The sequence below is a fragment of the Neolamprologus brichardi genome, chromosome 9, assembly GCF_056152115.1.
Source record: "Neolamprologus brichardi isolate AB-2024 chromosome 9, ASM5615211v1, whole genome shotgun sequence".
Taxonomy (NCBI): domain Eukaryota; kingdom Metazoa; phylum Chordata; class Actinopteri; order Cichliformes; family Cichlidae; genus Neolamprologus; species Neolamprologus brichardi.
The window spans coordinates 30,412,037-30,427,934 of NC_142112.1; the positions used below are offsets into that span (position 1 = coordinate 30,412,037).

At 38.7% G+C, this 15,898-nt stretch overlaps 1 protein-coding gene across 3 annotated transcripts in view; it reads left to right on the plus strand.

The window, feature by feature from the left end:
* Positions 1-6,705: 6,705 nt before the first annotated feature.
* The window catches only part of sh3kbp1 (SH3-domain kinase binding protein 1), a 47,854-nt gene continuing 38,661 nt past the window's right edge, over positions 6,706-15,898 (plus strand). For all 3 annotated transcript variants that reach the window (XM_006799219.3, XM_006799220.3, XM_006799221.3), the window contains exon 1: positions 6,706-7,013. In XM_006799219.3, coding sequence (XP_006799282.2) covers positions 7,010-7,013 — 4 coding nt within the window. In that variant the 5' untranslated portion in view covers positions 6,706-7,009. The remainder of the gene's footprint in view (positions 7,014-15,898) is intronic.

Sequence of the window (15,898 nt, forward strand, 5' to 3'; positions counted from 1 at the left end):
TCCTTATAAAGCTGTGTCACTTCCGGGTCGTCTGTTAACACACATGCGCAGAGCCTGTGATTTGATGTGCGGGAAAATGTATTATAAATCTGTACAAGTATAATTTAATGAACAACTTAAAATTATCTCAGGAAAATTTACTGATTTTTTTAGTTGTTTGGAGGTTGTTGTTTTTTTTCGTATGTTTAATAAGTTTGGACAGAGCTTTTCTGCCTCCAAAAATTACACCTTTAAACTATAACTTTGTGATACTAATAAATGTATATGTATTTTTTTCACATTATTATTTTTTTTTAATTGCATGACATGGTAATAGTACATGAGCTACACAAAAATGTAATAATTAAATAATTATCTTAATAATTAAATTTACATAAATCCAGGTTTATCTTTTGCAGTGTCTCCATTAGAAATAATGTTATATGCCACTGCTATTGTTTTATTTTACAGCCCATTTATGGAGCAACATCTATACTATTTTAATTTTTACGTCTATTGACATTATATTTGTGTTAACCTTACGACAGACTGGCAACCTGTCCAGGATCATATAACCCTCCACGGTGTCCAGGGACAACCCTCACTAGGGTTTAAATACCTGGGACTCCCCCACCTGCCAAAACCTGGATCACTGATAGCCTACACAGATACATGTAGCTTTTAGCATGATTAATTGATCCAGTATGAACTTTTGGTACCATTTACCACAATTAAAGAATTACAATGTATTTATGTATTTATGTATTTCAACAAGTAACAATTGGACCCTTAGAAGACATTTGTACTTAATAGTTTTCCCACAGTTTTATTTGTCCATTACTTTTAAAAGGTTGTGGCTATTTTTCTTCTAATCTTGTGCAGTGTAGCACTTGTAGTACATTACAAAACTCGCCATTGTTAGCAGTGCCGAGAAATATGCTTTATTAAGTGGGTGGAGTTTGAAATAATGAACCTGGATTGTTGAGGCCAGGCTTCACATACCACATGACACCAATGCTTCTGTAAATAATGACTGAATTGTTGGCATGCTCTGTTCCTTCATTTTTTTTAATCAAAAGCCTTTTGTAGTCTACTTCCTTTTACCAAAACAAGCAGGACAGGAGGAACAAAATACTGAACAAGCGCACATTTATAATTACGCTTCATTACTAACAACCACCCATTATAATACAAATGAATGGGAAATTATGCTGCTGTACACACCCATCTGTGGAAGACACTTACAGTAACTTTAGCTCATTCTGTGATGTGAATACTGTGATGTATCCATGTGATGTGGTTAATGCTGGCCTGAGAAGACATTTCAGTCATTCACTCATGTGACAATTGTTTCTTCTCACTGAAACGGATCTAATTAGATCTGTAACATCAAAGACCTCCACGGCACCCTCTCTTTTTAAAAAATAAAATGTACTTTTATTTGTATTTAACAGTTAAAAAAACAAACAAATAACCAAACAATGCAGTTTGGTATTCAAACCATCACCAAGGATTTAAACAAATTTCCTAAAGACTAAAAAGACATTTCTAGTCATGTTGTACCAAGAGAATCTTTAAAACCTGTAAACTCCAAAACAGTGTAAATGAAAAACCCATATACTTCTGCACCTTCTTATTGCTTGAATGCTTCAATTGCTTGATTGGTATTTTCATGAATGTAAAAATAAAACAAAAACAGAGAGGAAAAACTACTTTTTAACAGGAAGAAATGTCAGACAGAGCTAGGTTCAGGAAGGGACAGCCATTTGTCATTAACGGTTGAGGGTGACAGATTATTTCATTGCTTTATTGTTCTGGAAGTTTTCCAATCAGAATTTTTACAGAATGTTTACATGTGGTGAGGGCTTAAAGAGACAGGAACTTGGTAAACAGCTTCTTTAGGCTGATATCTCTATTTAACACAATGATAAAGGTTTGTATGCTGAGACGTTTTGGAGGTTTTTTATATTAAGCTTAAAAATAAAAAAAAGTTTACATTTTATTTCATGTTTTAAGTATTTTTTATATGATTTGATGTATATTTTATACATGTAGTTTTAGCATCTATTTAAATTAACTTAATTTAGAACATTCTTCAAGATAACTACCCAAGTAAGTGCAAAGAGATATTTCTTAGTTTCCTGCTGAGCAACTTGCTTTTCAGCAAACTTTTCTTTCAGTTGCAACTATCAGACATGCTTTAGTGTTATGAAACCAAGATCAAGCTCCTAGGGCAATTTGTTATGGGTTACTGAGATGCACAAACAGTCTTGTAGAACTCTTAAGATTTAATGCATTCATGAAAAAAAGCTAAGCAAATGGTAGTAAAACTATAATCTAATGCATAATATAGTGCAAGTATTTTAATACTTAATATCAGTAGCCACAAACAAGATGTTGCTTTTGCCATCCCGGTCCCAACTTTGGTCCCATCCTTGCAGATAAAAGCGATCAAGATTTTCTCAAATGCAGCTTTTTATTTTTTTGCATATGTGATGTACAAAACCCCCCAAAAGGTGCTAGAAATCCTTCCCACAGTATTAGGAACTCTTGTTATGTTTAGGGCAAACTATAACTAAGGCTGAGTCCATTATGTAATACCAACCCTCCGCCAGATGGGGTCACCTTAGTGATTTGTGATAAATTATTTTTCTCTGGAGGATAACAACCACCATCTCTAATGATAAAACAGTTCTTCATCCTTAAAGCAGCAGCATCAATGTGTGTGAGAAAACATCCCGTTGACACTGAGAAGGTAGAAACTAACAGTGTTGCATTTTGTTGATGTCTGTTATGGCATTAAATTTGTGACATTTCAACTCCCACTGTGACTATGGTTCATTAAATGACACCATTAAAAACAAAAAAACAAATTAACATTAACATTGATTTAAATGACTTAAGTGGTGTAATAGAATTAAAATAGAAACATAGGAGACTGAAGACGTAATCAAGTCGTTTGTGAAAATAAAGGTTCTTCTTTTTGATAACGATATTGAATTAGTTACAAATTCTGTATTGCCATTTAGCATAAAAGTAATAATAAGATCAAAAGTCAATATCATAGGCAACTTCATTGTCAATTCTGAAATATGTACAAAACATACACAGGACCAAAACATCAATTCCCCCTAACTAGCATGTGCAAGTCGAAGCTTATCATCGAGTTACGAGAGTATGAAATGTAGATATGAACATAAATATCTGTAAGTATGAGTTATGTCGTTAAAAAGCTACTTAAATTATCAAAATGAAACTACTTAGTATGCAGAATAATCTCTGCCGATGCTATATTTACATATGTAAATGTTATTTTCTCCTGCTCCCTTTTTCACAAGGGGTTGCCACAGGGCTTAGCTCTGCATATTTGAATTGGCAGATTTTTTTTTAACCAGATGCCCTTGCTGAATGAATCATTATTAATGATGTATAAATATGAATGCATTTCAGTCCTGCAATCCCACATACCATAGGGCAACGGCATTAGTCAGCATAGCAAATGCATTTGAGAAGAGCTTTTGTATTTGATGCTTTTTGTTGCATTTAAACTAAACATGTAATATTTAAGAATCCTTACTTTTTTTCAAAATGTGTGATTTATTTATAAAGTTTGGGAATAATTAGAAAAATTAGTGGCTTTGAAATTGTAAATATGAATGACATTTTTTGACTTGAAAGATTTGCAGTAACCCTGGCAACAATATTGTCAAGTCAATATGGGAAACAGCTAATAACATGTTGTTTAAGTACTACATTTTTTCCACATTATGATTTAATAACACAAGAAGACATAAAAATAAGCAAATCAATCAAAAAATGTGTCAAGCAGCTTGTCTTTGAAGCTAAGCTAAGCTAATCTAATGTTGGCTGGTGCTTCATGGTTGTCATGGTGATCGCAGTAAATTTGTAGCATTCTCATCCAACCCTTGGCCAGAAATACTGAATCTGAAGATTAATTTGGTGTCTTACACAAAACAGGAGTGTTGTATTGTTTTCTTTTATACTTAATAATATATCACAGGCCACTCTAGTTTACAGCAGATAGAAGCTTGCAGCACTGTATCCACAAAATCCCTCACACATGCAAGTCAAGGTCAGACAACTATCCCTGGCGTCACGAACACCTGAGATGCGTTGACAAATATAGTCTATCTACATTCATGTGAATGCCATTTCTGCGCCGTACTACAATTTATCATATCAGATCTCCTTTGTTGTCAGTAGAGCAGCTTGTTCGGTCAATGTACGCCAACTAAGTCGCAGCTGATTGTGAGAAAAAATCCTGCTCTTTCTGTCCGATATCTGCTGCATCATTTCATCGCCCTTTTTCTGCTGCTGCCAGCACATTCTCCCCTACATGTGGTTTGATCCAGAGAGGGCAACAGCACTGCATCAGCATGGTGTGAGAGAGCGTAATTATGTGTTTGATGGTGTATAAAAGTCTGAATACTGTCTCTCACAATCAGAACACTATATTACAGTCAGCATATTGTGTCTTTCACGTTAATTTTGGAACAGCCTTATTCATCAGCAGAGACCAAAGGAAAGGTAGAGGTCTGGAAACACTCTTATTTCTTAGCAGGATTAAGCAAAAAATAAATAAAAAACGCCAGCCTAAATTTCATAAAAGTTACTTGACAAGTTGGATATGGGCACGGGGAAAAACCCGTTTTATTTGCAGATACCAAATATGTCTTTGGCACTCGCATAGGCACAGGATGTGTTTTCCAAGGTTCTTCGCAGTTACAGTTGGTTGTCTAGAAATTTGAGCTTACACAGGTGTGAGACTTTGAGCTCACACCAACTTCAAAGGCTGTTGGAAATATTGACATATTTACTGAAACCCACATAAACTACCCAGATCTGGATTGTTCTTATTTTTAGAGAAAAGGCATTTCAGAAAATGCTATTTTCCAAGTGAATCCATTTTTCCAAGTATTGAGGGATGAATGTGCAGATTTGGATGAATTGGTTACAGAAATTTTTTTTTTTTTTTGTAAAATGATTGCAAATATAATATAATGTTATTTAATGTAATACAATGGTATTCTCTTTATGTTATTACATAAATATTTTTTACTGCATCCAGATTTCTTAAGCTCATAATCCTAAAGATTGAGTAGGTTAAAACCTATCTTTCTTATGCTCTGTAGCACTTTTTAAGCATCAATGCAACGATGCAATGGCCAAACAAACAAGCAGAACAAACCAGTTGATAGTATTTGTCCAAGATGGAGCAGTAAATCAGAGGAAGCAGAAGATTACTGGATGGAACAGGGGACTGTAAGATGTTGGTGGTCATCAACCCGTTTACAATTCCTCTAGAAATTCCCATCACCTACTTGAGGCGAGACTTGCTGCTCTGATCTAAACACAAATGACCTACTTTGTCAAACCCACAGTCCCTTGTGACAGTACATTTGAGAGGAAGATGTTCTGGTATAACGTAACAAATTGCATGGAAGTAGTGCAGCAAGGCTTGAAAGAGCAAATCTTCCCAGGGGAATTTGCAAGCAGGGGCTTTGCAGGAACATCCACAATAAAACCACATAAGGACCTGGGGATAAAAGTATAAGTAAACCATCAGGACAACGTCAGAGGTGGCAGAAAGCTGCAGTCAGCAGCTGCAGTAGAAAAGAAATGATCAATGTTGGGCAGGAAAGTGAGCAGACTGTGGAAAACCTGGGGTAGATAGTTGTAGGATCCCAGAACTCACAGAACACCGAGGATGTCGGGACACCCACTGACATCCCAAATAATAGGTTTTCATAGCTCCACAACCCTCCAACAGGTGCTGCCGACTCTAAATGATAGAGGAAGGGCGAGTTAGCACATCTGTAAACAAATAGGCCTCACCTGCTGTTTTTTATTGTTTCATTTCAGATCTAATGTGATTGAATAAACAGTAAAAATTCTAAAATTGATGTCAAAAGTTTACATAACCTATCAGTAAAAGTAGTCAGAGTGTTCAGCTATATAATACACATGGAGGCAGTCAGAAATCCACCTGCATGCACTGTGCACACAATGCTGTGAAAAAGCATTGACAGCATTTCGAAAGCTTTTTTTTTGCTTTTTTGTTTCAGATCCAATTAATCTCAATATTAGACAAAGATGACCTGAGTAAATGTTGATTCAGTTTTGATATAACGGGAAACGGCTGTCCTGACCTACCTGGTCCCATGTGAAAAAGTCATTTTCTCCTAAATCTGGTTGTGCCACTCTTGGCACCAAGAACGGTTTGTTTGTTTGTGTTTTGTTTGTGTTTATTTATTTACCGTGAGGCGACTGTCGTAAATTTGAGGTATTTAAACAGGATTTTATTCTGGCTGTATGAGATGAAACTGCTTTAAAAGGTTTCTAACATAAACTTGATCAAATGTGGGAATCCTTCCATAGACCTCAGTTCTTCTCTTAACTTACCTGACTTCCATTCGTCGTTCTGATATTTACTGAAAAGTAGTCACATGTGATGTCAAAACAAACAAACAAAAAAACAAAAAACAAGCAAAACAAACCCATGTTACACTTTCCATTGCACTGCACAGCGCGTTTTTTGGGTGTTGGGATTTCCTGTCCCATAACACAGAATTTGTCCCTGCGCCATCTGCTCCGAGTACATCACGCGTGGTGCAACACATTGCGTCACAGCGTGTTCATAACGTAGCCTCCTGCTGTGGCTAAAGGCGAATGGGGAAGTCAGAGTTTACACGGTGCAATTGAAGGCAACGCGGGAGAGAGAGGGAGAGAGAGAGATTCGTTCATCAGCTCTTTTTCCGTCTCTGGTCACTCGCTCTGCCTCCTCTGCCGTGTCACCGGAGATAAAAAAAAAAAAAAAAGAAAAAAAAGAGGAAGGAATATGGTTTCGTGTGACGCTCCTCCCGTTTCAGCAGTGCTGCTGTAGCGGATCTGCAGCACGAGCAGGAGGCTGGGGCTCGGTCCGGCGCAAACCCCCTTTATACCTGAAACAACCGCCTTCCCCGTTACCAAGCAGGCTGCAGGAGCACTACCAGCACACCGGGACACATAAATGGGTAAGGTGACGCTTTTTTCCCTCTCTCTATCTCTCTCTCTTTTTTTATTAGCTTCTTCTTTGTAGAAATTCCCAGAATAGCCTCCAGTGCCTCTGCGCATCTGGATGGGGACAGGAATCAACCTCCGGTCCAGATGCGCGCAGGGTTCAGCCTCTCTCCTTCCTCCCCACCTCACCTCCCCTGACGTCGCTCCATGCATAGCAGGGCTGTTTCGAAGCCGACCGCAGGCTCGGGGTTGTACTCTCGCACATCAGGCTTTCTTCACGATTAGAAAGCCCGCGCGTGGGAGTTGCAGCGCGTCCGCACGGGAGCGATTTCATGAAAGCAGCGCCGGGTAGCATTGATGAGTTGCAGATGTTGACACGTTTACATTCGCTCTCTGTCTGTCTGCCCATTGTGTCCCACGAAGTCTCCCCAGCTCTGTGGATGAAACAGGCCTTACCGTTCTCATCATCGCCATTATTTCCCACGGAACTGCGCTGTTGCACGCAATTCATGACTATTAATTACCCACAGAGTCCGCGGACGAGTAATCAATTACAAGTACAAATGAGCGGATTGTCTCACAGGCGTCATGCAGACCCGGAGGTTCAACTTTTGTTTCCATGCTACTTTTTTCCCTCTTTTTTAAAATCTCTAAAAAAAATTCCTTATATTTCTTATTTGAACGGCTGACTCACAGATCAGCTGCACTCTCTACAATTCTGAGCAGTAATGAAGATATTTTACAGATATTTTCCAGTTACATCCTATTGCTTTTAAATACTTTTTTTTAATTGGAGGTCTCTCTCTGCAGGCATGTAAACAAACAATACAAGGCTGACCTCAGGGGAAGCACGCTTATAAACAACTTTCAATGCTGGAATGCCAACTGGGAAAAGCAGTAAATTACCCCAGAGGCCCACAAATCCCTGTAGTCACTATGTTAAGGTGTTCAGCTTTTAAACAGATCATAAATATGGTGTAGGGGAAATGTTTACAGGTTAAGAATTCACCACTAACACGGTACACAGTCTCTTAGTTCATTCATGTTAAGGTTACAGGATGACTCATTCACACAAACTGCTGCTTAAAAGAGAAAAAGACAGTAAAAGAGCACACGGATATGACCTTTTACAGTGCAAATGAGCTTTTTTTTTTAAACCCAGTAAGCCTTATTGGTTAAATATATAACAAACCAATTTGTTGTTGTTGTTAATCCACTCAAGTTAAATTAAATCATTTTTAACCAGCCAGGACATGTTTGACCTTATAGCTGTCATTAAATCACTTTTAATTGTTCAAACATACATGCCAATTAAGTAGCATTTAAGGTGGGTTGGGGTAGGCTTCTTTTCTCTGGAAGAAGACACTGTGTTGGTAATTTTTATACAGTATTCTAGCCCTTCATCCATGGTTGGTTTTTGATTTAGCCATGTGTTAAGAGAAAAAAAAGCATATTTTCAGAAACAGGTGTTTTTTTCAAAGCTTTAATAAAAAAAAGGGTATGAACCTAACCTCGCCCTTAACTGAAGATGGATCGGCATCGATTTGCTGGACGTTTACAGGTTAAGAATTATTATTAAGTTAATTGGTTAATTATTCAACTCATAGTTAAAGGTATTGTCCTGAACTACACCTGGAGTATTGTGTCCAGGTTTTACATTTACTTTGAACAAACATGTGGTCAAATATGAGAAACACCTCTGAATGTACAACCTGAGTGCCAAGTATGGTTTTTGATGATTAACATATCAATAACAGCCTTTATTGAAGAAGAGCTGGAATGATTCAATTAGGCCGAAACCTAACTCTCTGTGACCACCTGAAATGTAGCATTTTGCAAATGTTTTCTGGTTACAAAGATAGTTAGCTGAGCAACCAAGGATATCAAGTTTATGTATATATAGTGCAGTCAACTGAAAATCCTGAGTTGAGATAACTTTAGATAGCTCGCCTCTTGTACATTTTGTAGCTCAGGCCACTGGGTGTAGTTCCTAAGTGACACTGTGTGCCAAGGGACTCTAAACATCGTAAGTATTTTTAACTTAAGCACTTGAACTCATAATGAGCTCATTAGTGATGTTTAATTTGACAAACATCTAATCACCCTTGGATTGAGCATCTTAAACTCAGAGTATGTCATCTCTTAGTTAGGTAAACATAAAAACCTACAATTTTTATAACGTTTCAGCAAACAAGTATTTGTATATTTAACTGCGTTTATTTACATTCGTAGTTTCACTTCATATTTTTCTCTGGGCATCTACACCCCCATTCTGCAGTGGCCTTATAGTTTGAGAAAGCTTGCGTGCTTACTTGTTTGCGTGTTCCTGCACACATCGTGGCCCAGACATCAGGCTTACAGTGGATTGCAGATTTGTGTAATGCTTCAGTTATCAGGGAAAAAATAAAAAGTGTCAGACATTCTTCACTTTAACCTTCAGATGCTCAAAAGTGTAGTAATAAAAAGGCTTTCTTTTTTTTAAAAGTCTTTACATTTTGTGCATTCAACCATTAAACACAAGGACACGCAATGTGTTAATATATGCAAGTTTCACTACTGGCATTATGATACTGTTTGGCCAAGAGCTGTTTCACTTTTGTCGTCTGAAACTGAAAAGCTTTCTCTCTCTTCCTGCTTTTGTTGCCAGCATTGCTCACCTACGCTAAAACCCCAAGAGGAATGCACTTGGGGGTTATCACTGGGAGTTCTGGGAAATGAGAGCGCTGAGAAAGGGGCAGCTCGAGCTGGGGGTGAGATTAATAGATTTTTGTCACAAGATGCGCTCGACAGCAGAACGATGAGCGGAAAAGCGGCTGGAATTTCTCTTTAATGTGGGGGAATTTGCTGAAGCCTGTGATCTGATCCACAGTTGGAGTGGGTGGCTTTGACTCCCAGTGGGCTCCGGTCCAGAGTGAATGTTTTACAGAGAGCAACACACAGCTGCTCTTGACATCATCAGCCACAGCAGCACTGAAACTCACCCACAACTAAACACAAGTCCGCTATTAACCAGTGAAGTGGCTACACAGCTTTGCAAAGTTCACTGTGTCTGCATGTGTTGCTTCCTCTTATCTAAACTGTCTACAGCTTTTCGGGGTATGCTGCAGGCCCATCTCGCTTCTTGTGCGAGGGTGTATTTCTTGACCGCTTGAGTGGGAGTTTTATTTTGTCTGCAGGCTTTCAAATATTCACTCTTGTCTTCTCAAGGCTTTTTGTCAGTCTCCTTTTGCTCTGTACTGACAACGTATTACCAACTGCATGAGTATAGAACAGACAAACTACCATAGTCGATTAATCATTTCTTCTTTAAAATATTTTAAAATCGTTTGAAACTTCGGTTACTGTCAGTCATGCAACGAAAACCTGCAGTTAGGAAGAGGAAGAGAATACTTAAATGTAATTATGATTTTGTCTGATATTTGCAGCTGATGTCTAAAGGCTGCAGGAGCATTAATTGTTAAGTTATCCAAAATAGACTTCTTGTAACCAGAATCGCCTAAATTAACTGTAATTTTCAGTGTTTCTCATCAAGAGTTTTATTGCATTTCATGGCAGCAGTGAAACAATGACAGATACCCAATTAAGCCTCATGGTCTGCACTTACATGGTGATTTATGACTTAAAGATACACTGTATATAAAAGATAGCCCTTCAGAAGTCTCGGTTTCTTGTCGCTATTGTCAATATGGTCGCTACTGTCTGTTGAATTATGGTGGTTTAACTAAGATGCAGACAGATAAATAGTCACTTGTTGGGTGTTTGTAAATGATTAACCTCTGATAAAAACTGCACTGCATTATCGCCACAGGCTAAAGTGATGCTCGCTGGCCCAGGTTGCATGTGTGTTTTCACCTTATAGCTGACAGGTTATCTGGATAAGAAAAATATGTTCTGTTTATTTGCAGTTTATGCTCAGCGCTGTTTTCAGAGACAGACATTGGAAATTTTTGGAAAAAGCAGTGGTTCTTGTGTGTCATTGTCTGACTGCTTTGTGTGGAGGGCTACATCTTTGGCTAGCTTTTCAGTTGCTGTGTCACATTTTTGTATTTGAGAGTGCAGTTCTAAGGTTTAGATAATGCTGGCATCTTATTTAGTAAGGTGTAACTATATACTCTCTACATAAGTAGCATGTTAGTATTTCTCTTATTGAAAAAAACTGGAATGCAGACCTCATCGCTGAGAAGTCCAGTTCTGCAATTCATATTAGGAGAAGTGACTTGTAGTAGACGCCTAGTTGTCTGGTAGGAAGCTAGCTGTCACGCAGAGCTACCATGCAGCTAATACTTTAATGGGTGAGACAAAAAAAAAAGTAGTTCTTGCAGTGGGAAATAACCAATCCAGTCCAAAAGTATTTCTCTAAATGTGCTTTTTAACACTCTTAATGTGAAAGTCTATGGGTATTTACAAACTGGTCTCAAGTGGCTATTAGAGGAACTGCAGATGTTGTCACTGATAAACATGTGCCACTTAACGCCATGTAACACATTGCTGCAAAAACAGCAGCAGTGTTATCTTTTATCATCGCTCTCATGGGCCATCAGACGAGCTCCCTTCATTGCCCTCTCTGCTCATTAGTTTTCTTTTCCCAGTCAAGCAAAAAACACGTATTGTTTCTAGAAAAGTGACAAAGGAAATCTAGATAAAGCCCTATTTTTTGAAACAATGATTCAAGTTCATATTCCGACTTCCTGCTTTTGAGACATATCAAATTCATCTTTAGAAAAACATACACGTGCATTATAATTCCCAAATTGTATAGCTGCAGCAACACAAGCAAAAGAATCTAACAAAGTTAGGTGTAATCTTTGTGCGTGTGGTATTACCAAGGAATTTTTATCTTAATATGTTATCTTCACAAGTCATTGCCGACATTTGAAACATGTCCTTGCTATCTCAATCCTCCTCACATCTCAGCATGCCATCCAGAGGTCAAACTAGGCGACTCCTAATGGGCTCTGTAACTAAAATACCCCCTGTAGCTGCCTGTATTCTTTTGGTTTTGGTGTTTTGGTGTTTACATATCTAAATACCCAAACCAATGAAACAGTAGATTTGCTGGGTCCTTTTAGTGCCACGGATTTAGCACAGAGGGCGGTGCGTAAAGGATGTGTTTGTGGTACTCAAGGACTGTGTGAACCAGAGTAGCAGTGTGGTTTCTTGATGGGTTTCTTAATAGAGTTTGCACAATAATAAGGAATAAACATTATTAGACTGTGAGTGACCACTGGAACAATATATTTAATTTAGTGAATTTCCCTATTATGCCTTCTTACCTCATCTCTCTTTCCTTTTTCACTGTTTCCTGTCCGAGTCCGTCAACAGGCCCAGTTCAGGATCACCTCAACAAGTTCTGACTGGCCTAATTGGTGATCAGGACTTAAGCTAGTTCAGACCCTGAAGTTCCTCAACAAAACAACAAACAATTTCACCATTTTGCATGCATATGCAAGCAAAATGGTGAAATTGTATGAACAAAACAAAAAGGCATAGCCAAAGATGAAAAAAAGATGAAATAAAAGACAGAAAAAGGGAGTAAAAGGATGTTGGGTAAGGCACTTCTCTCTGATTGGTATGTGTATTTGTGTGTGTGTGTGTAAGTTTGTGTACGTGACAAAAATATCTTCTTCCCCCTTTCTTTTTTATGTGCTAAAAAATAAAAGACAAGAGCCGAACATGGGATCACGAGGTAGGCCGTAACAGTGGAGCGTAATCAAGACACAACCACACAAAGACCAACCTGTAAACCTGTAGTAAAAAATGAAGGAGAGAAGGCAAACCACCACTAACAAACAACCACACACACACACACAGAGAAGAGGGGGGGATTATAAATGGATAATGTTTAAGGAGTGAGGAGTGGGATAATTAATGTATCGTTAAGCACTCAGCTTTTGTATAAACAAGACAAAGGGAGCCGAAGACAAAACCCGCCACTTCCAAAGCCACAGCCTGTTTACCCTGCCGCCATCTGGCAAGTGAAACACAAGTATCCGCTGCCGAAACACCAGACTTCGGAGCGGTTTCTATCCCCGTGCTTTGAGACTGCTGAATTCACCTCCCACACTTCAATACGGAAATAGTCTTTTTTTTAAACAACTTAATTAATAATTCAGTTATCTTTATTTTCATCGGTGTGTAGCAAATCAAAAATGTCTTATACAATCTATCTTTGTGTAAAGATCATTAAGGGAATCTTGAACTTGAATCTGCTTCCTTTGCTGCTACATCAAGGCTTTTTTGTACTGCATTACATTCAGATTTTCTTTGTTATTCCAAATGTCGCCCCTCAGATTGCTCAATTATGGAGTGTCTCCATCCTTCAATAATATGCGTATTTAATTTTATCAAGTTAAAGTTGTTTCCCTTTCAACATTGTGGGGACTCAAATCCCAGCAGATAACTTCCTCTAGCTCTGTGTGTACACAGGGATGTCAGTGTGCAGGTATACAGCTGCCTGAATTGGACTTAACTGAGTTAAGCCCTGTACGTGGGACTGAGTGATCTCCTTTGCTCCTCAGCTGCTGTCGTGCAGTTTTCTGTGTGCCACAGATAATCAATCCAGGCTGTTTGCTTTGTAAGCTCATATCTCCACTGGAGGACTCCGCTCTTTCTGCATAGCTTCACATGTGACGGCTCTTCCTCGGAGCCCATTTGGCGTTAACGTTGTGTCACTTTTAACTTGCACCCATCTTTGCACTCGGTGATGTGCAGAGCCACAAGCTGTCGTCCTCTTCAGCGGGGCTCGGTGGGTGTACTGCAGTGCCTTGCCCTGTTCTGCCACTCAGTTCTACTGTAATGCAGTTTGCAAGACAACTGCCATGAGCTATCAACTCACAGAGCGCACTTCTCCTTACTGAACAACCTGCCACTTCCCCACAAACATTACAGCTGAGATCCGTAAAAGAAAAACACGTCCACGTCGCTGTCTCAGCTGCGACTAATCTGTAGAGCTACCTCAAGCCAGAATCATATCCCCCCATCTGAGCAGCAGACCAACTTGGACTACAGTCGTCTGTTGTGTCTCGTGGATGCCTTCCTCCTTCCTCTCAGTCACACCCCGACCTTCCACTCAACAAAAGAAGTGTCTTAGTTGGTCTGGTGTAAACCTTTTATGCATTTAATGCTATATATATATATATATATATATGTGTGTGTGTGTGTGTGTGAAAGAGGTTGTTGGGGGGCAGCACTTCTGAGTCATAGCAACCCCCTTATACTCTCGTTCCCATGGTTACCGAACCCCTGAAACTCCCCTATTGCATCCCCTCAGTTTGCTGCCTACACGGTTTAGGCCTCAGCAGCCGGTGCGTGTGTGGGTAAGTGTGTGTAGAGAGCTGGCCTTAATAAGCAAAATGTGATATGACACATAAGTGCATTTTTTACACGTATTAACAGCTGCACAGGCAGTCACAAGATGCTTCTGAGTGTGTGAAAGTGTGAGGTAGTGTGTTAGATGCTTTGAGGAAACTAACAGAGTTTGTATGTGTGTTTTTATGTTACTGTTTCAAAGTTAACGATCTCAGAGAATTGGGTAAAAAATATTTCGCCATATTACAGTCTTCAGTATGCCGTGCATTTCGACTTATTTTTATCTTGACATCCGAGTGCTTCCTGTCAGTGCACAGCACAGGCGTTTTTTTTTCAAGATTTCTTTAATGGGGTGGTGAGAACAAAAAGCCTCAAAAACCTCAAACTAAACCCTTCAGTGGATATACATTACAAGGATGTAACAATATGGCAGCAGCACTGAAGTATACGAGTCATCAAGGTAATGTAGCTTATAAGATTCAGTCATGTTTAAATCTGTTGAGTGGTAGAACTTCCTGTGTTGTATCAACTTTACCTTTGGAAACTGTGTAAGGTGGGCAGTGGACCAAACCAGCTGTGATACATATTAGTTTTCAGAACTGGGTAATATATAGTTTATATAGTTTTTGTCTAATTAGCACATTAAGTGAGTAAATTAAAGCTTACTTGTAAAGCACTTTTGATAGACACCAAGAGAAAAAAACAAACAATAAAACCAATAATTTTTTAAAATCAGTTTTTAATAACTTATCTGAATCAATGAAACAAAGAGATGAGAATAATTTGTAATACAGTTTGGAGCTACAGCCCCAAAGGCCCAACCTCTGTGTTTGTTTTAAAATGAGTACGATGCACCAGCAGTAACCTCTGCTCCGAAGACTAAAGGGATCAGCTGGAAGAGTAGACCAATAAAAGCTCTAAGATATACTGAGGTCCTCACCATTCAAAGCTTTAAAGGTTAAAGCAGTAGGTTTAAAAGTAACTCTAAAGCTGACAGGAAGCCGATGAAGATCGCTCCGATCTTAAAATCTGAAGGATCTTAGGTTTCGTGTTTATTTTATATTACATGCCGTTGCTTCACATTGTTTTGATATGTTATATTTTAATTTTTTGTGTTTTATTGTGAAGCACTGTTTGATTTTTTTCCTGTGGGAGTTGCCATATAGAGAAGTTTTACTTACTTATTTTTAGATTTTAGATTTTGTCCAATTAGCACAAGAGGTTTGGTAGGACACAATTTTGTTAGAGGCTGCAGGAATTTTTTTTCTCCACTTCCCTCTTGCTCAAATTAAAACACCCCCACTGACTCAAAGGGAATAATTACTGTCTTTGAGTTACTTTTGAGTCATCTGCAGGAGGGTTCATCTGAAGTGTTTACAGGACACCGAGCAGAACTGTGCGGGAACTTTTTGGCCATTTTTATACCCACAAGGAAGAACTTGCAAGCCAAAGTAAAGGTCTAAAAAAAGCGAAGAACACTAACTTAAAGTGTGTGCGTGTTTTTTTTCCGCCTCGCTTGTGGCTATTGTGGCTGGATGGGTCATGCTGACTTTTTACTCTCCACTTCTTTTGGGAAATAAGTAGTCTCAGC